We start from the raw sequence: 24,298 nt of genomic DNA on the forward strand, positions 1-24,298 counted from the left end.
TAACGTAGCCTCTGATGCAAGTTTAATAAACAGTAAAGCTGAATCACCGGAGTGGTCCTTTAAGACCTTCAGCTGACGCTGTGCTTCTGTGATGCACATTCTCAAATTGATCTTTTTTTTAAAACAAATTACCACACTGTAAACCTGGGGTCATGCACAGAGTGGGAAAAGAGTGTTGATAAGTAAATATGGCAAGTGGACAATTAGCCGTGGGGTTCAAAAAGGAGGGGGGGGCTTTAACCCTTTAATTTCTAGGGTTATTTTGAGTATTATTCCATATTACAAATGATAGACACAAACCATTACACATAACAAATGTGTATCCTGGAGAAAATGCTTGCTATATATATTTTTTTTGGTAACTGAACTGTTTCAGACTCGAGGGAGGTATGTGAATTTATATTATCCAGTTTATAACGATGGGAGAAAAACCAAGGCGCCTGTATTAATCAAATTAGGAAATCATCATTATTGTGGCACATTAAATTACAGCAATAAAGAAGGCATTTTGATGTCTGAAACGAACATCAGTGTCACTTTGTTTTATCTCATAAATTGTGAATGAACAAATCCTACAGTAACGACCCTCTCTGGCCATTGTTGAAATATTCTGTCACCATAGCTCAGGAGCCAAGGAGACACTGAATACCAAAAGTGCTATTTGTTGTATTCTTCAAATCAGCAGGTTGTATATCGTGCGCTATGATTATTTTTCTCTCTTCTCGGTATTAGCTCGATTCACCGCCAGGCGCTCTAGCTTTCACTAACTTGTTAAATGGAGTGCCAGTCATCTTTACATCATCACCAACACACAAAAAACAAAACGAAACAAAAAAACTGTGCATGTTTAAAACACATAAACAGTAACAGAGCTGCTGTCACATATAAGACTGTCACATGGAGTGTGGTCCTACTTTACAAGTGATAAGAAGAAAGGGATGGGTAATAAGATGAGGTGAACATGAATACATATTTCCATTGAAGACCATAAAAGCGCACTATCCAAACTGCCATCAGTGACTGGTCAAAATGCTCTGAAGGCCACCAGCCGGAAGCAGTTCGAGGTAGTTTGCCTCAAGCGGTCACTTTCAGTTGGAGTAATCAAGGGCCAAAGGCTTGATTCAGTAAGCAGAATCACTGTGACCATTAAGTAAACTCTGAGCCGAGACAGGAAGTGCTTTCATGAAAACAAAGTTGTTGAGTCAGTTAGTAAAATCAAATCTTCTGGAAGGGCAAACTGTGGAAGACGCTAACCAAAAGTCTGAATATTCCCTTTTGTTACTTTTAATTTGAACCAGAACTTTAAATTCCCAAATCCATATCACAGATTTACCTGCCGATCCTAACGCTGTATGTTAATAAAATGTCTATTAAGTGATATGTTCAAACCTGAGATACCATTACGTTACGGTGTTTCTTTAAAACGCCCTTAAAAACTGAGTTAATTCCATCCCTTTACTCATATTTCCTTGTTTGTTAGCGTGACATGATATCATTGGAGCCACTAGTATCTAATAACATTTAAAATGGAGTACCGTAGATATGCACTAATTCTAACAATGATAAGAACGGTAGATGGATAGTTACACAGTAAACGTAACTGACTTTTTTTCCCTTAAAACATCATCTGTCTCTCGCTGAAATTTATTTTGCACACACAATGTATCCATTTTTTTGTTTTTTTGTTGGCCCATCAAGCCTTAAGTTATGTCGTGTGTCTATGATATGAAAGGGTAAAAGTTTAAATTCTGAAGGAAAAATTGAGATATAACTGCAAAATGTAAAGTCATCTGAGGTGAAAGTACATATGTGTGCAAGATTTATTAAACCTGCTACTTACATGCCCTTCTTGCTTAAAAAAAACAAAGAGCATGTTAGCCAGTTGTCGGTTAAAATTTAAGAAACTTTTGTCCAGACTGAGACCTAAACTTGCACAAAACTCATTAGTCTTCATGTAATGACTAAGAGACTGGACTAGATCAGCACAGACAGACTGATTTCTCTTTGCTGCGGTGCGAATATGACTAAAAGATGGATTAAAAAAAAGGAAAAGGGAAGATCTCGGGTGAAAATGTGTAGAGGCAACTCCAAATTAGTTGGATTCTCAACACCCATGAAGCACACCTTCATTATAAAGGGATCCATAAATAAGACAGAATAATAAATAAAACACAACAAAAACACAACAGAAAAGGCAACACTGCTGGTTATCAGTCTCCTTGCTCTTTTTCCCTTCTCTATCCGATTTTTCCTCTTTGTAGCTGGTGCTTGTGATTGGACAGGAGACAGTACTTTCTCCTTACGTCTCCCACTTGACCAGCCTACCTTTGACTCTCCCTATTTCCTTCTTTCTTCCTCTCTTGCTCTCTAACTCTAGAACTCAGCAAACTCCTTGGCACATTTCTCAGTGAAGGAGACGCGAATCTCCTCCTCCTCGTAGTCATCGAAGTTGCTGGTGTCGCCTGGTCCTTTGAACTTGGGGATGAAGGGAGCTTCCACCTAAAGTCACATAAAAGAAACCATTATAAAACAAACTAAAGGGAAGAAAAAGTCTCACATGCCACACAGTACATTCACCAAAACATACCTTTTTCTGGTAAATGGCAATCCAGTCAGTTGTTGCAAACCACTTGTGTCCCTTGATATCATTGACCCCATTTTTGAGGTTTCCATAACGTTTTGTGAGATCCACCTTAAAATAACACAAACATATTTTTCTCACTGTCACGTTAAAGAAAAATAAATGTAACCTAAATGCCTGAATGCCTGCGGTATTTGCTCTCACCTGTAACAGGTTCCTTAGGAGGTCTTTCAGGTCTGAACTGAAGTGAGATGGGAAACGAACCTAAGGGAAGAGCACAAAATGAGGAATGAACCAGTGATAGCTTCATGTAGTGATGACATTCAGGCTCTCAGGTTCGTTATCTTCTGTAGTGAAGCACTGGTAGATTCTTATAATACAATGATATGCCTCTATGTAGTTCTGGGAAAAACTAAGTACATCCCATGAATCAGTAGCTTGTAGAAGCATCTTTTCCAGCAATAACTTCCAGTAATTGTCTTCCGAGACTTTGTCACATTGTTGTGGAGGATTTTTTAGCCCACTCTTCTTTACAACGGTTGCTTCGGTTCATTGAGGTTTGCTGGCGTGCATTTGTGCACAGCTCTCGAGTTCCAGCTACAGTAATTCAATCTGGTTTAAATATGGACTTTGACTGGGCCGTTGCAACACCTTGAACCTTCTGTTTTAGATTTGCTGGTGTGAATGAGATCACTTTCTCATCGGTCAACCTAGCTTGCTTTGCCGGAAAAATGGTGTCACATTTGAGACTAGAATAAGCACACAATAACAGAATAACAAAACAAAACACATCACCCCTCCACAGAGTTGATTGATGGTTTGAGGTGTATGTGCTAATATGCTGTGTCTGGTTTTCTCCAAGCGTGGAGCTGTGCATTATGGCCAAACTTGTCCACTTTGTTCTCATGTGTCTAACAGTCTGTACTCACAACAACATTTCACAGATTTATCAATGTTTTCATAGGTTTGTATTTTACAAAATTAGAAGTCCTTCAGACTGTGTGCATGAACAAATGAGGGCATGACATAGGTCTTTAAAATTAGTACTACTACTTCTACTACACCACTGCAACTTGATATTATTATTATTAATTTTCAGATTGACTGTTGGTCATCATTTACAGTTGACCGTCAGGCCCCAAATACTCAGAATTACAATTAAATAAATTAAAAAAAAACCCCATCCATCCATCCATCCATCCTCATCCGCTTTATCCGAGATCGGGTCGCGGGGGCAGCAGCCTAAGCAGAGAAGCCCAGACCTCCCTCTCCCCAGCCACCTCCTCCAGCTCATCCGGGGGAACACCAAGGCGTTCCCAGGCCAGCTGAGAGATATAATCTCTCCAGCGCGTCCTGGGTCTGCCCCTGGGCCTCCTCCCGTGGGACATGCCCGAACACCTCACCCAGGGGAGGCGCCCAGGGGCATCCTTGTCAGATGCCCGAACCACCTCAACTGGCTCCTTTCGATGTGGAGGAGCAGCGGCTCTACTCTGAGCCCCTCCCGGATGGCCGAACTTCTCACCCTATCTCTAAGGGAGAGCCAGCCACCCTTCGGAGGAAGCTCATTTCTGCCGCTTGTATCCGCGATCTCGTTCTTTCGGTCACTACCCACAGCTCGTGGCCATAGGTGAGGGTCGGGGCGTAGATCGACCGGTAAACTGAGAGCTTCGCTTTTGCACTCAGCTCCCTCTTCACCACGACGGACCGGTGCAGCGTCCGCATCACTGCAGCCGCAGCACCAATCCGTCTGTCGATCTCCGGCTCCTTCTCCCATCACTCGCGAACAAGACCCCGAGATACTTAAACTCCTCCACTTGGGGCAGGAACTCATCCCGACCCGGAGTGGGCACTCCACCCTTTTCCGGCTGAGAACCATGGCCTCAGATTTGGAGGTGCTGATCCTCATTCCCGCTGCTTCACACTCGGCTGCGAACTGTTCCAGTGCGAGCTGGAGGCCCTCACCCGATGAAGCCAACAGAACCACATCATCCGCAAAAGCAGAGATGAGATTCTGAGGCCACTGAAGTGAAAGCCCTCCGCCACTTGGCTGCGCCTAGAAATCCTGTCCATAAAATTATGAACAGAATCGGTGATAAAGGGCAGCCTGGCGGAGCCCATCACCCACCGGAAACGAGTCCGACTTATTGCCGGCAATGCGAACCAAACTCTTACAACGGTTGTATAGGGATCGAATGGCCCGTAGCAATGGGCCAGACACCCCATACTCCCGCAACACCTCCCACAGGACACCCGAGGGACACGGTCGAATGCCTTCTCCAAGTCCACAAAACACATGTAGACTGGTTGGGCAAACTCCCATGCACCCTCAAGTATCCTCGAGAGGATAAAGAGCTGGTCCAGTGTTCCGCGACCAGGACGAAAACCGCATTGTTCCTCCTGTATCCGAGAGGTTCGACTAACGGACGAACTCTCCTTTCCAACACCCTGGCATAGACTTTCCCAGGGAGGCTGAGGAGTGTGATCCCCTGTAGTTGGAACACACCCTCCGGTCTCCCCTCTTAAAGATGGGGACCACCACCCCGGTCTGCCAGTCCAGGGTACTGCCCTGATCTCCACGCAACATTGTAGAGGCGTGTCAACCAGGACAGCCCTACAACGTCCAGAGCCTTCAGGAACTCGGGCGGACCTCATCAACACCAGGGGCTCTGCCACCGAGGAGTTGTTTAACTGCCTCAGTGACCTCGACCCAGAAATTGGCGGGTCATTCCCTCGTCCCCAGACTCTGCTTCCTCCTCGGAAGACGTGTCAGTGGGATTAAGGAGGTCCTCAGTATTCCTTCCACCGTCTGACAATTTTCTCAGTCGGCGTCAGCAGCGCACCGCCAGCACTATACACAGTGCAGGTAGAGCACCGCTTTCCCTCCTGAGACGCCTGACGGTTTGCCAGAATCTCTTCGAGGCAGTCCGAAAGTCTTTTTCCATGGCCTCTCGAACTCCTCCCACACCCGAAGTTTTTGCTTCAGCCACTGCCCGAGCCGCATTCCGCTTGGCCTGTTGATACCTGTCAGCTGCCTCTGGAGTCCCACAGGCTAACCAAGCCCGATAGGACTCCTTCTTCAGCCTGGTGGCTCCCTTCACCTCTGGTGTCCACCATTTGGTTCGGGGATTACCACCACGGCAGGCACCAACCACCTTGCGGCCGCAGCTCAATGCAGCAGCTTCGGCAATGGAGACGCTGAACATGGTCCATTCGGACTCAATGTCCCCAGTCTCCCTCGGAATGTTGTTGAAGCTCTGCCGGAGGTGTGCGTTGAAGATCTCGCGGACTGGGGCCTCTGCTAGACGTTCCCAGCACACCCTCACTACGCGCTTTAGGTGCACCGGGTCTGTCCAGCGTCCTCCCCGCCACCTGATCCAACTCACCACCAGGTGGTGATCAGTTGACAGCTCAGCCCCTCTCTTTACCCGAGTGTCCAGAACATATGGTCGCAGGTCTGGTGATACGATTACAAAATCGATCATCGACCTGCGGCCTAGAGCATCCTGGTGCCACGTGCACTTATGGACACTCTTATGTTCGAACAAGGTGTTCGTTATGGCCAAACTGTGATTTGCACAGAAGTCCAATAACAAAACACCACTCGGGTTCAGATCAGGGAGGCCGTTCCTCCCAATCACGCCCCTCCAGGTCTCGCTGTCGTTACCCACGTGAGCACTGAAGTCTCCCAGCAGGACAACAGAGTCTCCAGGTGGGGCACCTTCCAGCACCCCCCCCCAGGGACTCTAAGAAGGCTGGGTACTCTGAACTGCCACTCGGTGCATAAGCGCAGATGACAGTCAGGACCCGTTCCCCGACCCTGAGGCGCAGGGAACAAACCCTCTCATCCACCGGGAAAAACCCCAACATACCGGCAGCAAGCCGGGGGGATATTAGAATACCCACCCCAGCCCGCCGCCTCTCACCAGGGGCAACTCCAGACTGAGACAGAGTCCAGCCCCTCTCCAGGAGACTAGTTCCAGAGCCCAAGCCATGCGTAGAGGCGAGCCCGACTATATCTAGCCGGTACTTCTCAACCTCACGCACTAACTCAGGCTCCTTCCCCACCAGAGAGGTGACATTCCATGTCCCTATTGCCAGTCTTGGCAGCTGGGGATCGGTCCGCCAGGGCCTCCGCTCCTGGCCGCCGCCCAACACACAATGCACCCGACCCCTATGGCGCCTCCTGCGGGTGGTGGGCCTGCGGGAGGATGGGCCCATGTCTCCTCTTCGGGCTGTGCCCGGCCGGGCCCCATGGACTAAGGCCCGGCCACCAGACGCCGCCCTCGGGCACCCTCCCGGGCCTGGCTCCAGGGCGGGGCCCCGTAACCCTATCCCGGGCAGGGTAAACTGTTCCCTCGATGTTCTTTTCATACGGGTCTTCTGAATCGCTCTTTGTCTGGTCCCTCACCCAGGACCAATTTGCCATGGGAGACCCTACCAGGGGGCAAAAGCCCCCAGACAACATAGCCCCTGGGATCCCTGTGACACACAAACCCCTCCACCACGATAAGGTAGCGATTCACCCTCAAAATAAAATATATGTAAACATAACTTCAATCATTGTCTGATGTCATAACTTATCTTCTAATATTCTCTTTTCTGACACTATACCACAGATGATGGAGAATTTTGAGGGGTATTTTTGTTTTGTTTGTTTGTTTTTATTGCCGCGCATTTCTTATCTGGGTTTGACAGATCATGTGCTCCATGTCCTCCACCTAATTTCTTCTTTTTCCTGTAGTTTGTCTTTTTCATATCAACTTTGATCCACAGTGACTAGCTCAGGCTAAACAATATTCAGCACCCGAGTTATGTTTCACCCCCTGAAGCAGATGATTTAGAACGAGGCTGATTTATTAACATATGCATGGTGGTAAGAAAAATTGGTCAGTGTGCACCTGTCATAAATCTGACAGTGATTTTGCTCATTCTTTGTGCAGTAAACGAATGTTTCCATGCACATATTAGTAAATGAGGGTCCCAGAAGTCTTATTCAGATGCAGTTTTGCAAACCTAAGCTGTGCTGCTTTGTTCTTTTTAGAAAGAAGTGGCTTTCTCTGGCAACTCTTCCAAAAAAGTCATACTTGCTCAGTCTTTTTCTGTTTTTAATGTCATGAATTTGAATTTTTAAGATGTTAACTTAAACCTTTAGAGTCTGAGATGTAGCTCGTTGGTTCTTTGCAACCTCTCTGAGCATTGGACAGTCTGACCTTGGTGGGAAATTGCTGGGAAGGCTTAGAGTGCTCTCACCACCCAGTTTCCAACATTTTTTCCACTTTTGGGCTACAGGCACACATACACAGGTACTTTTTTTTTAATCCAAGCTGATTTTCAAAAATATCTCTATCCACATTTAAATGCAAAAAGAATCTTAGACACTGTCAATTGCATGCTAAAGCAACAGATGGTGATATAACCCAACCATGACGAAATGTTGGCCAATCAAAAGCACGCAAACAATAACATGGCAAACAGTCTGAAATAAAAAAAGAGAGGGAGAGATAAAGGTGCACAGCTTTCATGCTGCGAGAGAAAAACCTAAATTTTCCTTGTCCACACATAAATGCAGATATATAGATTTCAAAAATTTTCACCCTCAAAGGTATTTTTCAAAAGCTGTTTTCAGTGATTCAAACTGCCACACAGAGAAAGTTAAGTTTACTAAAATACTCATATACATGTGGACATAACTTTGGATCTGCATGATGTCAAAAGATAGTAGCAGATAGTCTTAGTATGGTCACCTCAGGTACACATTGAACAGGATGCTATTCAAATTCTTTGTTTGAGGTGGACAGCCAATCAGAGGAAAGATGAATTAAAGAGAGGGTGGCTTCAAAGGAGGCGGAGACAGAATAGCTTAGTTCAGACAGTGGATGAACTCAGGTGCTGTATCAAGGGTTGTTATAAAATACGTAAGGATTATTTTGGAATCTGAATCATGCAACACAACTCTATTAAATTCCAAATATAAAATTATGGAGCTGGAAATGATCACAATACTCCCCTTATAAGTATACAAGAAATAAATAAAGGATATATGCTCCTCTTACATCCTCCCTGATCAGATTTATTATGCTGGATCAAGGCTCTAACTGCTTGGTTCTCTAATATGATGGCTTAAAAAATTGATGCTTTTTACACATCTGGAAACAACAATGTGTGTGGAACAAATACAATGCAAACCACAGAGTATTTTCAGAGACCAACAAAGGAAAAACATGGCCGAACAGATCAAAACAGATGCTTCTACTTGGTCCCTGTTTCTGTGGTAAAAACACATTTTTTTCAAACTACACCATAACCACTCCACCACAAAAAAAAGAAAAAAAAGAAAAAAAACATTGCCCAAAACTCCTTCAGGTTTATCCTAAAACTGAAATGTAAATAAAAAGTAAACTAAAATATATTTTTACAACAAAAAAAATAACTAATATCACATCATGAGTCATGTTCTCTTGTGTAAAGCATCAAATATTAGCACAAAATGCTAATCAGACAGTCAAACTCACCTTCCCTGAAACAATCTTTTCATAGATCTGAATGGGCTGATCAGCAAAGAAAGGTGGGTACCCTGCTGCCATCTCATAGACGAGTACACCCAGTGCCCACCAGTCTACTGCTTTGTTATACCCCTGGTGGATGTAGCATGGGGCATGACGAGGATGGAGTAATGGAAGAAGAAAGAAAAAACATTAAGTTAATTTAAGATAAAATATAAAATGATGCAGTAAATGTATATTTCATCATATGTCTATAATGAATATAATGAGATACTATAATCAGTATCTCCAGATTATAAAGAGATATATAAAGCTGGACATAGTAAGGATGCATTCACAACCTGTTAGCCTTAGTTACTGTCAGTTACTGGACAGCTTGTGTCTACACGTGTCTGTATCATAGTTAGTACACATGGTTGAATTACTTGGACCAAACCTACACTCGAGGCCCCAAATAAATTCCTATATACATGGTCTCAAAAAAAGAACAAAGAAAACAGAATAAGACTCTGCAGTCACACAACGAAAAACTGCTTTAAATTTCATTCAATCCTTATTCCAATCTAACTACATGTTAGCTTTCAAAGATATCTTACACTCAATATGTTTTCCTAATGCAAAGTGCAGATATGTACTGCTACAATGTTCGACGCTCACATTAAGCATAGCCAAACTTCAAAATAATGAGGCTTCAGACAGCTTTCAACACCCAGTTTCTGGCACTCTGTTTAAGCTTGTGGATCTGCATGATGACAAAGAGACCAGGAGTTAATATGGTCATCTCAGATACACAGCTTTTGCCTGAGCACATAAGCCCCACCCACCTGCTATTCAAATCTTTCATTTGTGAGTTGACTTAAAGCGAGAGTGGCCTTAAAGGGAGAGGAGTGAAAACGTGTTTCAGTCACAGGGGCTGAGGGGCTGCACCAAGTCCCAGAATAAGACAAATGATTACCTCGAACTGTGAATCATGCAAAACTATTCTAATAAAATCCAAAAAATAAAAATACAGAGCATGAAATAAAGAGAATAGCTCCATTTTAATAATGATATGTCAGTTTTCGATAATGATATGTTCACTTCTTGTTGTGAGGAACATCTTGGGGTGCCTTTGAGACAAAAAGCTCGTCTGTTAAGACTAAATTTGGTGGCTTGTGGTACATTTTATTATATAAACTGGATTTAATAATTGCTTTAATGACTTTTCCTGTCTGATTGTAAACATATATTTGTAAAAAGAGACTTGGGTTCCTTATTTTATAAAGATCTAGTAGTTCAGTCATTTAGCGGAAACCTCACTTACATTACAGTTTGAATTTATTGGAATTAAAAGTTTAACCACATTATTTAGTACTGTTTATAATATTGGGCACTACCATTCAACACCATTTGGATGAACTACTTTATATAATTATTTGTGTAACATTTAAAAGTTGCTTATTTAACACCTCCACCCACCCATGTCTGACAGCAATTTTTGATCCTACCTTCAACTGTTGGGAAAAAAAGAGGAATAATATGAATGTGGCAGTCTCCAGTGGCATGAGCTACAGAGAGCACAGTGAAAATACTCTCCCGTCATTTTGGTGTTTAAGAAAGAGAAACTTCAACCTTCTTGTCACTCACAGAGTCTATAGTTCACAACCCACCAGGGTTACAAAGCCCATAAATGTCTCTATATGCAAACTGCAGCACTTCAAATGTTCTTTTAATGCTTATCGCACAATTATAAAGTTGCTGGCACGTAAGCTTCCCAAAGCCTGGCACCTAATGAAGATGCTGCCAGTCTGTGCAAACAACAATATTCTTAATGAGTTTTGTCATCAGTGTTTTGCTAACATATGTCAAACACTGAAGAGAACTGTGTGTTCTCTACTCAGGAGTACACAACTTCTCATCTGTGTGCACACACATTCATAGAGCATCTGGGGTGGGACTGATACAGATGGGCATGTTTCTGTGTCACAATGCTTCCAGTATCTTAAAGCGTACATGCACATGTAGAGTGAACTGCAATTTCCTTGTCAAAAGTACTGCTAAAACATGTCCTGCTAGGATTATTTATATGACTGTATATTACTGCAGATTATTCACGAGATCAGCTTTAAATTCACAAGGGTGTAACGTCGGTATTATAGTTTGCAAGTACGCAAAGTAAGCTACTGGACCTTCACATATTTTCACATGATTTTTAGGACTTGTCCTCACAGAAAAACCAACAGTTGGAGTAGTTGCTAGTTGCTTGGACTCCAAGCAAACCTGAAAAATGTATAATAGAAACAATCTTTCCTATGAGGTACCTACAGCTATCCACAAGTGAATATAATCGTAGCCTTAGAAAACCAAGAAGCCTCTATCCCAAGCTTAAAGTTAGTTCAGCTGGCTGCCAAGCTCACCTTGCTGAGAATGATCTCTGGAGCCAGATATTCTGGGGTGCCACACAGTGTCCAGGTCCGGCCCTTCACACGTTTGGCAAAGCCAAAATCTGTAACCTAAAAGGGGACAAAGAGAAAGTGACAACGAGACAGTGAGTAATTTTTTTTTTTAATTAATGAATTTAAAAAAAAAAGCAAACAAGCAAAAAAAAAAAAAAAAAGAACATTCAAATAGGCAAAATAACACCACATGAAAGGCAGCAAGAAAGAGAGGCGCTGAAAACAGGAGAAGAACAAATAACAGGCGCATGAAGGGAATTTGTCACCAGCTGTTATGCAACAGTTTGCCACCAGAGGGTGGTACACCAGCACACAGAGACGATTAGAGAGTGAAGAAACACCTTTGTAAGGTTAACAAATTCACACTGAAAATAATTGTCCTCATATCTGGTGAGCTGTACGTGGCATAAAATAATCTAACTTTGAGCTCTAGAAAATTTTTACTGTGATGATAGTTTTTAAATATTTAGGTAAAAATATGTTAGATAAATGGAATAAAACAGATGGATGTGTGTTAAAAAAAAATTCAGTATCAGTTGCAGACATAATAAATATGGAACACAAATGCATCAGCAGGGTCTGTGAAGGATAAATAACTAACAGTCAGTTTGTTACCTGTATGTAGCCCTGTTGGTCTATGAGCAGGTTTTCAGGTTTCAGGTCTCTGTAGATCAGGTCCAAAGCATGGAGATACTCAAAGGTCAGAACGATTTGAGCAGCGTAGAACCGAGCGTGAGGCTCACTGCACATAAACACAACGAGACAAAAAGAGAGCTGTTTGCTGATCGAACAGTAGAGATGACTTGAGACTAGCATAGAGATGAGAAGAGCTGAAAATACTGGCGTAGGTTAGGAGACATAATAGAAGAAAGAATACTGAATGGGAATTAATACATGGAAAAGATGTAGGCAAGTGTAATACTACATTATACTATAATCTGAAATAGCATGACATTTGTTCACTGCTTTGGGATGAGCCAGATCATGCAACTTTGGATTAAGCTGTTAATTAAGTTATAATGTCATGTAACTCTAGACATGGATAGTATAATAATTCTTCTGGGGAAAAAATGTTTTTAAATCTTATTTTGCGACACAGTATCCAAACTTTTCTAGAATTGTTGTGCTTTGTGCCTATGTAGAGTACAAGATAACAGAAATGCTTTCAAAGTCCACTGTTTACTCTTGAAGCAATCCACAAAATGCTTCTGGATATAAACTTCATTCAAATACTGACCTAAATCTGCCAATTCTCCGTAGATGGGAAAACATCTCGCCACCTGGCACATACTCCATTACCATGTAGAGGTTAGTGTTGTCCTGCGGAAAGGAGAACGAAGGTTAGTGGCACTCACACAAACACACAAATGCATGCCCATGTATGTACTCAATTACATGAGCTAAAAAATAGAAGGGCAATTTCACCAGTTACCAAATTGTTTAATCTAGCTGGTATTTTGCTAATTAGCATTAATTGCTATTATTTATAGTATTGGCATATAAATAATAAAGTACTTTGACCCAGGAATGTTACTCAAGGCCTGTTTTGTATATTGTGTGTTGTTCATATCACAGTTTTGCAAGATATAAGTAGTGTAACTGACTAACACAAATCACACTGCGTATGTTTTGTTCTTGTTGACTCTTCCTCCTGTGTGTAGGAGAACACACGTGGACTGGAATATTCTGTTAATAGGTTTATTTAAGGTGTCTAGGAGAGTCAATCCCTGGCTTTCCAGGTGCATCTAAACAGCTTAACCTGAATAAGGCCTTAATTGGAGTATAGCCATCAGCAGGATTAGTCTGTGCACGTCCATGTCACACGCTCATGTGACATCTAAAGCCAACTTCACCATGTACTTACATACAACTCAACAGGACTGACAGTGATGATGGAAGAGGTAGTAGACTGAAAGATTAATGCACTATAAATTATTTAATTTTAATCATTAAAACAATCACAGTTGGTGCTCAGTTTTCAAAAATATTAAAAATAGGCTTCTCATCTGTTGGCCAAAGATACTTGTAAACACTTACAAGAGGTCTTTAAAGACATGCAGACTTAATGTGACCACTTAGTTCATAGTTTGAATAAATAAAGCGAATTATTTTTTGAATTAACTAATTTGTGCATGAGTTGTCGTTCGTAGTAACCAAACCATCGTCGGATCTGTAACAAATTTTAGCCGTTTTCTGCTTATTATTGTTTCAGAATCATTTTAAGTACAGGCATGCATAACACATGTTAAATAAAGCAGTGACCATTGCCAGCAGTGACCAAAGTAACAACTAGCAGTTGAAAACAGTATTTAGTGGCAAGTTAGTTCCTTCAGGAGTTGGTTGAGACCAGCACAAAGCTGGATATATATTAATCAGGCAGCCAGAAAACAGCTTTGAATGGGACATAACATTTGTCTGTGGCTATTCAATGAATTAATAAGCGACACTTCAATGAAGAGTTCTTGTGTTGTTATGTTAATTGTTCTGCCATATTCATTTTCCATAGTAAAAGTATAATAAAGATCTATGCAAATAGCAGGTCTCTGGGCATATTTATTTTTCTACTGTTACTGTTAACTTTTAGTATGTGTTATTTTTTTTTTACTTGATTGCTTTGCTTATGTGCTGAATTTTGCTTTGCATCTATCCATCTATCTCAAAAAGTAGGGAAGTTTGTGTTGGGTCAATGATCTCTCTGTTGTAACAAAGCTTTATGGGAATAAATCTTATACAGCTGGAAAGACTCATTATTTCTTCTTAAATGGTGCCACATTTATGAGGAAAATGCATTTGTGAGTTGAACAACACCATGTGTGTTGAGTATACGAAAAATTGCCAAATCTGGTCTGAGACCCAACTCCATCCTCCAAGATGACAATGCTCGCTCCCACAAAGTGGGGTTTATCAGAGACTACCTCCAGAATTTGACAGTGGAGAGAATGAAATGGCCTGCAGCCTTGACCTCAGCACCACTGAACACTTGTGCGATCAGCTTGGGTGCAGTGTTCATGCAAGAGAGAAAGGTTCAGCCATTTGTCTCTTGGATTTATTGGATATATATATATATATATATATATATATATATATATATATACATAGATCGATAGATCGATAGAATTATGATTTTCTGGTCTATTACGACAGTATCACTATTTAATATTTAATAGCTTCAAAATCAAGTGATGTATTATCATCCTCACAGCTTACATGACACAGATTGAGATATAGCAAAATATCATAATGGAGAGTTGATTAGCAGTAACACAAGCCAGCAGTTTTTCTGTCACTTGTTTTGCTGAATAAGAGCCAAGCAGTAAGCATTTCTGCACACTTGTGATAGGCAGAGTTAGACAACTGGGTACGTGTGCTAAAAAACATAATTGAAATGATTTGACAGTGGACCAAATTAATAAACATAACAGAAACACAAGTTAGCAAAGTGAATAAAAGTTTGTGTGGACATGAGAAATTAAGCAGTCACGCACTGTCATCAAACAACCACAGACAGGTGTGCTTTCACACACCTTCTAAAATAGTCCGTACCTTGAATGAGTACTCTAACCGCACCAGAAAAGGGAAGCTGACAGCCTGAAGAATCCTCTTCTCATTTAGAGTGTGCTCTATCTGCTTGAGCTTGACCACCTGAAAGGTAGAGAGAGACAGAAAGAAGAAGGAGAGGAGAGAGAGAGAGAGAGAGAGAGAGAGAGAGAGAGAGAGAGATTTTACCCATTAAGACAAGACTGAAATTTAAGGCAAGTATGAAACCAGCAATTTTCATTTAAATACATATCTGTTAAGACATCTCTCACAGGTTGAAGTAATATAATGCTGCCTATGGCCCAATCATCACAATATTGGAGCGTTTTCGTAATTGGAGGATTATAAAATGGGTGTCTGTGGCACCATTACTGGAAAAAATGTTGTATTAAGTTACTGCTAATGCAAACCGAACATTTCCTACTGCTGCATCTTCCCATTAAAACCATTTAACTTTTGAAAAATGAGTTTGCTTTTATTATGAAGTATTAACTGGAAATGCATTGTGTTTGTTACTGCTATCATTCATTAAAAATGCATCAACAAAACAATATAACTGACATATTTTTTGACAGCAGATCAGCTTGAAATACTGCAGAAAGTAATGGAACAAGAAGCAACAGCCAGAGTGAGCTGTCAGATGAAGCGCTGCAGGCAAAAGACTGCACACCTCCAACAAACTTCTTCCACTGTACCCTTCTGCTGACATTCAAAATCAGATCTCAGCTGCTCACCGAATGATAAAAGAGCCTTACTTATTACATTACTTCTTTATGAAAAGACAGTAGTATTACTGTCTCCAAAATTGTGTAACTTTAACAAACAGAAACCCCAGGTACAGCAAGAAAATCTTAGACATCTGTCGCATTTACGAAAACAACCTGAAGTCCGTATTCTCAAGATTTCCCCCCATAATTAAGACTATAGGCCAGTGTGCTATTGTGCCATGTCTTTGAACTTTTAAATAACTATGAAACGTGTTGGGGTTTCAAGGGATATCAGCTTAGAGTTAGAAGTAGTTTAGATGCAGTGTTGGTCAAGTTACTTGAAAAAAGTAATCAGTAACTAATTACTGATTACTTCCCCCCAAAAGTAATCCCGTTACTTTACTGATTACTTATTTCCAAAAGTAATTAATTACTTAGTTACTTTTTAAAAACACGATTTACAACCTGAATAGGTAATAAAGCGATAGATCTTTCAGCCCAATTCTACTTTTTCTGCATAATCCATCATACAAAATGTAATCAAATGGAAAAGTCTCTTTTTAAAACTTGTTTTATTAGTTTTAATCTTTTAAATTTATGCATCAAGCAAAAATTAAATTATATGCAACATTCTCTGACTGGAAGAAATTTGTTTAACATTTAAACCTATTTTCTGCACATTCCAGCACATAAAATAAAATATGTTTTTGTGTTTACACTCACTCTTTCAAATAGATGCAAGTAAAACACAGCAGAAAATAAATAAAATCAAAGACCAGCGGTCCTGTTGCTCTATTTTCACCTATAAAGCAGGAGTGGGTTAGGGGTTAGGCGGAGGTTTACCCTGGTGCAGGTGTGCAGCAGCGGTCAGTGGAAAAATCCGCGAGTTTCTCTGTGAATTTCACATTACGTCGTAGCGCACTCGGTGCTTGCTTGGAAGTTTAGGGGTTTAAACAGAAGTTTTCTTCCCACGCAGTGAACAGTGGACACTAATGTTTTTGTCACTTTTTATGGAATCAAACTCAAAGTAAGGTCAGTACTTCCACGCTTTAAACGCTGCACGCTCATACTCTCTCCCGTACTCGATATATTATCTGTAGTTGATCTGCAGACAGCTGTTGTCACGAACGTCGCACTCGCTTACGTCACTGTCATGAGACATTCTCGCAAAAAATCACGGTTTTAGTAACGCAGTAACGCAGCGTTCCTACGTGAAAGTAACGGTAATCTAATTACCGTTTTTGCAATAGTTATCCCTTACATTACTCGTTACTTGAAAAAAGTAATCAGATTACAGTAACACGTTACCCCATCTCTGTTTAGATGAATGGAGGCTGCAAGGAGGATAGTGCAAAATTTAACAGGAAACAACAGTTTGTGGCTAAGTTTTGGCTGGGAAGACTCATGAACATATTGTACATCATCAGTTACAACAAGGCCGCATCGGAAAGGTGACAGCACCTGGTTAAAATAGGATTCTCTTTTAAACCATACTTGGTATGCCACTATGGGCCTCTCTGGCGAGACCAATCACAGATGCTCCACTTCCACCACGTCCATCAACAGACCAACAGACCAATCACTTCAAGGACACAGGGTCGACCCCCTTTATAACAGGCACTGGCCCCACACCAGGCATTCTCGCTTTCTTCCCTGTGAAGATCATTAGAGCTTAACCAGTGATCCTGGACCAAGGTTATCCACTTAACAGTTTACAGATCCAATCGTGAAAGGTATTCCCTGAACGCTTCTGGTTTCAGGATTACTAACATAAATATTTTATCTAATTATATTTTAATTACGACAATATATTTTTCTAGTAAGCAGTCGTCGTGTTGTTGCAATTCTACGCCTTATCAAGCCAGCGCATCAAGTAAGCTTGTGCTTGTATAGCTATTTGGTAGCTGTCAAAGCTGAAAATTGGTGCCTGTGGGTGCCACTGCATTCTCTCAGGGAAATGCTAGTGGTAGCAAGGTTAGGGATGTTGCGTTTGTTGGTTGAATATCTCAGGGAAAACCCCCCCAACCCCTCTGAATCACTTATATGGGTGTCAAACATGCAAAGGCGTCACATGGGCAGTCAGAATCCTGGAGTGGCATTTGCAAGTGCCCAATCAGCTCCTCAACTCCAAGGACGAGGAAGATGAGGATGAGTTAAAAAGTATCTCCTGATGATAGTGATAATGATGACAATGAGGAGGATGTCATTTTCCCTCCTATCCAGGCATTGCGGCCATTTTCCATCTCCCCATGAGGTCAAACTTATATATATGATATGCAAGCATGTAATAGCCATTGTCCCAGGAGGTGTCCTCTCTGCAGATGGATATGAGATGTCATCTGAGTCCCAGTCACAATTTCTCTAAATATCTGGTAGCTATGTCTCACTGGAGTGACCCAAAATTGTTCATAACCAGTGGTGGTTATGAGGAAACAGATGCTTGATTGAAAGGTTAGAAGGCTGTTTTTGAGGGGAGGGCTGTCAGTGGTACCTGGCCCCAGACTCTGACATGCACATATAAATTAGCAAGAGCTGATGGCAATTACCCTAAACTGAGGCACAAAGGCAAGTTTAGGCCTTCAGGGAATTTTTGGTATCTTGCCACAGTTCCTGTTTGTAGTCCCTTCCCTTGCCTTTGTGCCACAGTTTAGGGAATCTACCGTAGCTTAGCTTTTCATTAGCGGCTGTGACACTAGATGGTGGAGGCTACAGTGATGGCATGAGTACCAGTGCAACCAGCATTCACCAGCATCCACATTCTACCAGAGAAATGGCTTCTTTGTGCTGCCTTGTTAAGGGTGTTTCTTTGGATTACATCTTTGTGATTGCTAGTTGGGCGTCACACACATTTTTAAATTTGTACTGTTCTGATGTGATTGCGTCCTCACTTGCATGCTCGGGCCTTAATGAGGCCTGTTAGCTGAACATTGGGGTGGGTGCGAGGTTTCGACCTTCGAGGTGCTATTGGCAGGAGAGCATGCAATTTGGGAGTGAGCTATATTTCCAATAGTGCAATACCAAGTAAAGCTTGAAAGGCAATGTTTGTTTGCCAGGGTAACCCCAGTTCTCTGAAAACTGAGGGAGTTATTTCATCGCATTGCCCTATTTGCATGTGCAAAAATGGCTTGTGTGGGGCCAGAGGCTATTTTTAAAAGGGTTTGGGGACCCCATGTCCTTGAAGTGATTTGGTCTGTCTTAGACAGATGTGATGGTAGTTTAGCTTCTGTTAAAGTATTGGGTTTACCCTGGGAGAACACCCTGTGGACCAAAAACTCCATCTAAATTGTTTACTAAAGTTAATTTTCAGTACAGCAGTATGGTGCTATGTATGCAGAGGAAAAAAAATAACTAACTAAATAAATAAATAAAACTACGATGCCCACCCCCCTGAAACAAGAGCAACATAGACTTTTTTGTGAAAAGAGCCATAGCAAAACAACACCATCGTGTTCATGTATATTCACTCTCTCACTCTCTCAGGCATGTGTTCTGTCAGTAGTACTCGCAGAAGACTGTAAATTGATGGATTACCTTCATGTCCCTACTGATGCAAAAATTAATTTGCCAGTACTTTAGTACAGCATGATAGATATATAGATATAGATATTCATTCTGATTTTGATTTTGCTAAAATCCCAATCTAAGTGTTTTATCAATAAGATGATAATTAAGCCATAATACAATTATATTGTGGATTAATTATCATCTTACTCACAGATTAAGTCAAAGATTTATTTTAACTGAATCTTAAAATTACTCTGGTGTTATCCACATAAAGACAACCTCCGCTCTGTCACTACAACTAATCCCTGCTTTCAGCACAAGTGGGTTCAGATAACAATTTCACCTGTATTTGAAGAGCCTTTAACAAAATCCATAAAAGAATAAAATCTTCCGAGTGCAGTATTCACATCAATTAGATTTCTGTTTTCTATGACAATCCTGTGGGAAGACTAACTAAAAATTGGACGGGAGCGCATTTAAACACCCCAATCCCTCTGTGATTCTGGTGACCCCTGACCCAGACTGACCTTCTGCTTGTTGAGGATCTTCATCGCATAATGTTGTCCCGTTTCTCTGTGCTTCACCAGCATAACACGACCAAATGAGCCCGTGCCCAGGGTTTTCAACCTCTCAAACTGCTCCAGGCAAGCAGTGTTCTGAACAGACAAAACAAAAACGGTTAGCTGATTTTTGTGAAAATGGGATATTTAGGGTCATGTTGCTGGTAGGGAGTTTTTATTTTGAGCTACTCGTGTGCTCACATTTACCACTAATTCTTGTATTTTTATTGTCTATATTCTTCGCAAATGTTATAAACAAATATGCAATAGATAATATATGTATAAATTAACATATTTGGTATGTATGGTTTATAATTTCTTAATAGAAAGTAATACACATGTGCATACATGATACAGTGTAAATTTAAAGAACAATAAAGAAAAAACTATAACTCATGTTTGTGGTACCTGAACTGTTTCTCAGGATGCTGAGATGGTCCTAGAAACTTATTTATCATAAATAATTGATGTTTTTCTACATAGAATCAAATCATGCTTAACACTTATATATTTTTAGACACTGACATAGACTTTCATTGCATACATATATGATAAATATGGGTTTAGGTTTAGATATTCAGTTTTATCTCAAAAGTCAAAACAAAAATATTGCCTTCACTGCAATTTTTATACCCAGTGCCATAGTTTGCCCAGCTCAAATGAAACTGGATCATTGCTACATAACCAGTTTCACTGACAGCTGTAGGTTGTTTCTTCATTACTTCTTCCTAAGTAGATTTTTAAAAAAAAGTTTTGGAGATGATTTGAAGTGTAGCACATGCATTTGGGAGCTATGAAGCCACAACATGTGTTTGAAAGAGCTCTCATTTCAAGTGAAACAAGCTATCCGTGAGATCCATTTCAAAAAATGCAGTACTGGTGAGCTTTGCTCAGTATTACAGTATTGCAATGGGCCATTTTTATCATTGTGTTAATTTGTCCATTTGACAATCTGAAAATAATAAATAAAACTGAATAAAAATTCTGTATATTTTTTAACCCCACATTCATCATTTAACTTCAATAAGCTTAATAAAGGATAAAAAATAAGCCAGTGTCCCAAAACATATGGAGAAAATTATATACAGTATAAATCAAACAATGTTGATACAGATTTACAGATTTAATGGTTTAATTAATGTCTACGAAGAATATTAGGTGATCTAAAACAACATTTTTTTTATAGCTTTAGGGTTGATACAGTTGACATTGCCCTACGGGTTATTTTTTAACTTTCTTACTCATACTGCATACAATATGAAAAATGTATATTGAATTTTAATTTGCAGCATTAAATATGACAAAACATATGAAGTTGTTTTATGTCACAGTTTACTTGAAACAGTAACTTGCATTTTAAAAACAGTCAGACAGTAGCATCATCACTAACCAATAGCCAATAAACAATAAAACTGATGCTATTTACAAACCAATTTATTTATACCGCCATCTGAATATATCAAAATTTTCAAAAGAATTGGCTGTCATTTGCATAAAGTGATAGCTGGTAATACTGAACAAATCAACAATAAAGACATGAAACAAGTGAAATTTCAGTAGCTATGATTGGCATTTTCAAAAGCAGCAGCACACACAGAAATAATGTATATATTTCTTTGGCCATAAAGAATTAGATTGAAAATTCTGTTTTTCTAACATGCAAACAAAGTTAGGATTAAATTACAAACAATATATCCTGTGTATCATATTTCTGAAGCTTAGTGGGCAGAAGTGCATGCACACACTAACCTGTGCAGGATTCTCCCACTTTTTGAGGAAGTCCTCTTTGGCTTTAGCAAGGAATTCCTTGACTGTGGAAAAAACACACACCAGTGTTTACATAAGAAAGGCTTTAGTGGGGCATCTGTGTGTATACAGAAGGTGAAAAAACAGCAAACTAAAGAAATAGAACACATACTTTATTGTCTGAAGTCAACAGCACAGAGTCTGACTAAAAATTGTTAATTAAATCAAATTTTATTCATATCCATCGTAAAACCACCTGCTCATAACTATTACTCACAAAGACCCAGAGGCTACATGGATGATTAGTCAATGTGTCGAAAGTTTTGAGACGCACACTGATCATCTTATCTGTTTGTAAGGTAATTCAGGCTGTGTTGGGATTTTTCTAAATGTACAGCAATTAGTCCAGATATGACTGATAGTCTGAAAACTACATGCAGAATATTCTCAAGTGCAGAAAAAAATACCTGAACTTGAAATCTCATCAACAAGTATACTCATTTAAAAGCTCAAATCCCAGGACACATTTCAAAACACTTGTTCACCTATTAAATATCAACACTTTCCGTTCTCACCTTAACTAAACAACTCAGCTGCTCAGTGACCAGGATGCATCTATACCAAGTAGCTATGCCATATACTTAGATGTTTTGATTTAAATGTCAAGCAGTCCTTTTGGCATACCGGTTTCTTTGATTTTCTTAAAAAAAGATCCATCACAGTATTCAGATTTACTTCAGTTTGTGACACATACATAACTAAATAAACCTTTACACATCATTTCTAATAAATTGCTATTCCAAAAATGATAAGTTTAAAAAAAAAAGACACACAACAGAATAACCTCAGACATGAGCACACTTATCCTTCTGTATTTGGACTTACAGTACAGCAGACAATCAGACTAGCTCAGTGTCAATCTGCAAATCTTAAGGGGGTCCACCAAACAAAATAGCCCCCACACTTTCAGCAGCATCTCTTTCCAGAGAGCAACAGGCACTGTGTGTTTGGGAAATATCTGACACATAGCTTGTTGTGATCTCGCCAAGATTTGAGTAAAAGAGGATGTGAAGTTGCCAAGATTCTTGCAGCTTACAATAGCTGTTGGTTGTTTTGCACCTCGTGAAGTGATTTGGCTATGGAAACTGTACTACCACCTGCTTTATCATACAGCAGCATCAACTGAATCCACAGAAAAAGCTCTGTTCAAAACGGACCACTACTACTGAGCACCTATTCATCTATCTCTATATTATGAGGTTAGTTAGTTGAAATGTAGCTGCGTAATTTGGGCTCTTGAAAGCTATCCTGGCAGAGGCTTATTTAAGGACTGAGCAGTATGAGTGGATCTTTTTAAATCAGACAGCAGAAATAGGCCGCTGCATGGAATGTTAACTGAAGCTAACATAGCCGCTGTGTCACACCGTCTCTGGTGATTTCGTGAGGCTGGAACAGAGCAATGTGTTATGTGTAGCGTACAGGCGATGGTACCCACCGCTTTCCATCTCGCTGCCCTTCCTGGCCGTGGGCGCGTTGCCCATGATGACAACCTGTCAACGGGAGATCCGTGGCTTTTTGGCCGCCCTGCAGCCTTCTCAAGCCGGTCTAATCTCGATTAGGTCTGATCGGTATTTTCTAAATCCAAAAGCACCAAGCGTTAACTCCGAGGTCTTGGTCTTTAATAGCCTGGCAGATGCTGATGCGGTGCCAGGGCGAGACGAGATGATAAAGCGGGCTCACTCACTCAGTCATCAGCAACGGGCGACCGATATATAGCTCAAATCCACGGGGAGGATACCTTTGAGGTATCTCGGTCGTTGGGGCTTCACTGGACCGTAAGGCCGAGCTCGGCGCAGATGGCCTGAACACGGAGGATCCAGTCTTCGCCTGTCCCTCCTTGCAGCCCCCGCCGAACGAGCCCCCCCGGCTCCCCACCTCTCCCCAGCCTAAAGAAAAACGACACCAGAGGCGGGGACGCGATATTCTCAGCCCAAGAGCCGCCACTTTTCGTTACTAAACCCAGCTTTTAAAAATTAAACCTCGGCGGGGTCCGACGACGACGGGAATTCACCCAAATCAACATTGGCCCCCCGTAGCCTCGGAGACGAGCGAGATGACGGAACTACAGTCGACTGAACGTCCCGCCCACTAGCCAGAACCGGGTTTTGATTGACAGCTGCAACCAACCCGCGGATTGGCAACCTATGTATGCCGGTATCCCACGGAAGGCACTGATTGGCTCTTCGCAATCCATCAAGAGCGGCACCATCCTACCGCCCTACACAAAGCGAGTGAGAGGAACGTCACCGATTATTTTCCTCCCGACGACATACCCGCCCACTTTTCCTGGTTTCCGTCCTCCATTGGCTCGATGCAGGCGAACCGTGGGAATCTCGGCGAATGTGAAGTTGTCTATTGGCTCTGAGTAACGATTGGCAGGTAGAAAAAAAACCCCTCTTCAGCCCCCCACTCCCACCGCCGCCAAGCGACTGATACACGTTTGGCCAAGTGACGTCAACCGCGAGCTATTTTTAGAAATGTTGGTCAGAATTTAACGCACGCGCGGCGCGGTCGGGCTGGCAGGACTTCTAAACATTTCGCAGACCGCCGTGCGTTAAATGATGAGTGTATTTAGTGAGAATAATAGGAAACAAGACGGTCGTTCTAAACACTCGAAGAGATACCGTCTTTCTGAATGTTTTACAGTCAACCCTCCAACTGCCTC

At 41.3% G+C, this 24,298-nt stretch overlaps 1 protein-coding gene across 1 annotated transcript; it reads right to left on the reverse strand.

Moving 5' to 3' along the window:
* Window positions 1-225: 225 nt before the first annotated feature.
* prkacab (protein kinase, cAMP-dependent, catalytic, alpha, genome duplicate b) lies at window positions 226-24,015 on the reverse strand. Its single transcript, XM_039613601.1, has 11 exons — window positions 23,069-24,015; window positions 21,577-21,638; window positions 19,795-19,923; window positions 15,063-15,161; window positions 12,757-12,839; window positions 12,135-12,261; window positions 11,481-11,576; window positions 9,094-9,216; window positions 2,786-2,845; window positions 2,588-2,692; window positions 226-2,499 (listed from the first exon to the last, which is right to left on the reverse strand). Exons 1-11 carry the CDS (start codon window positions 23,112-23,114, stop codon window positions 2,374-2,376), a joined length of 1,056 nt encoding a protein of 351 aa, XP_039469535.1. The 5' UTR covers window positions 23,115-24,015; the 3' UTR covers window positions 226-2,373.
* Between the last annotated feature and the right edge of the window lie 283 nt (window positions 24,016-24,298).

This window comes from Oreochromis aureus, linkage group 6 (genome assembly GCF_013358895.1).
Source record: "Oreochromis aureus strain Israel breed Guangdong linkage group 6, ZZ_aureus, whole genome shotgun sequence".
Taxonomy (NCBI): domain Eukaryota; kingdom Metazoa; phylum Chordata; class Actinopteri; order Cichliformes; family Cichlidae; genus Oreochromis; species Oreochromis aureus.

Coding starts and splice junctions, on each gene's coding strand:
- prkacab (XM_039613601.1), bottom strand. CDS start 23,114: ATGGGCAACGCGCCCACGGCCAGGAAGGGCAGCGAGATGGAAAGCG. Junction 19,924..21,576: donor AGTGGGAGAATCCTGCACAG/GTTAGTGTGTGC, acceptor TTGTCTGTTCAG/AACACTGCTTGCCTGGAGCA. Junction 15,162..19,794: donor AGATCCTCAACAAGCAGAAG/GTCAGTCTGGGT, acceptor TCTACCTTTCAG/GTGGTCAAGCTCAAGCAGAT.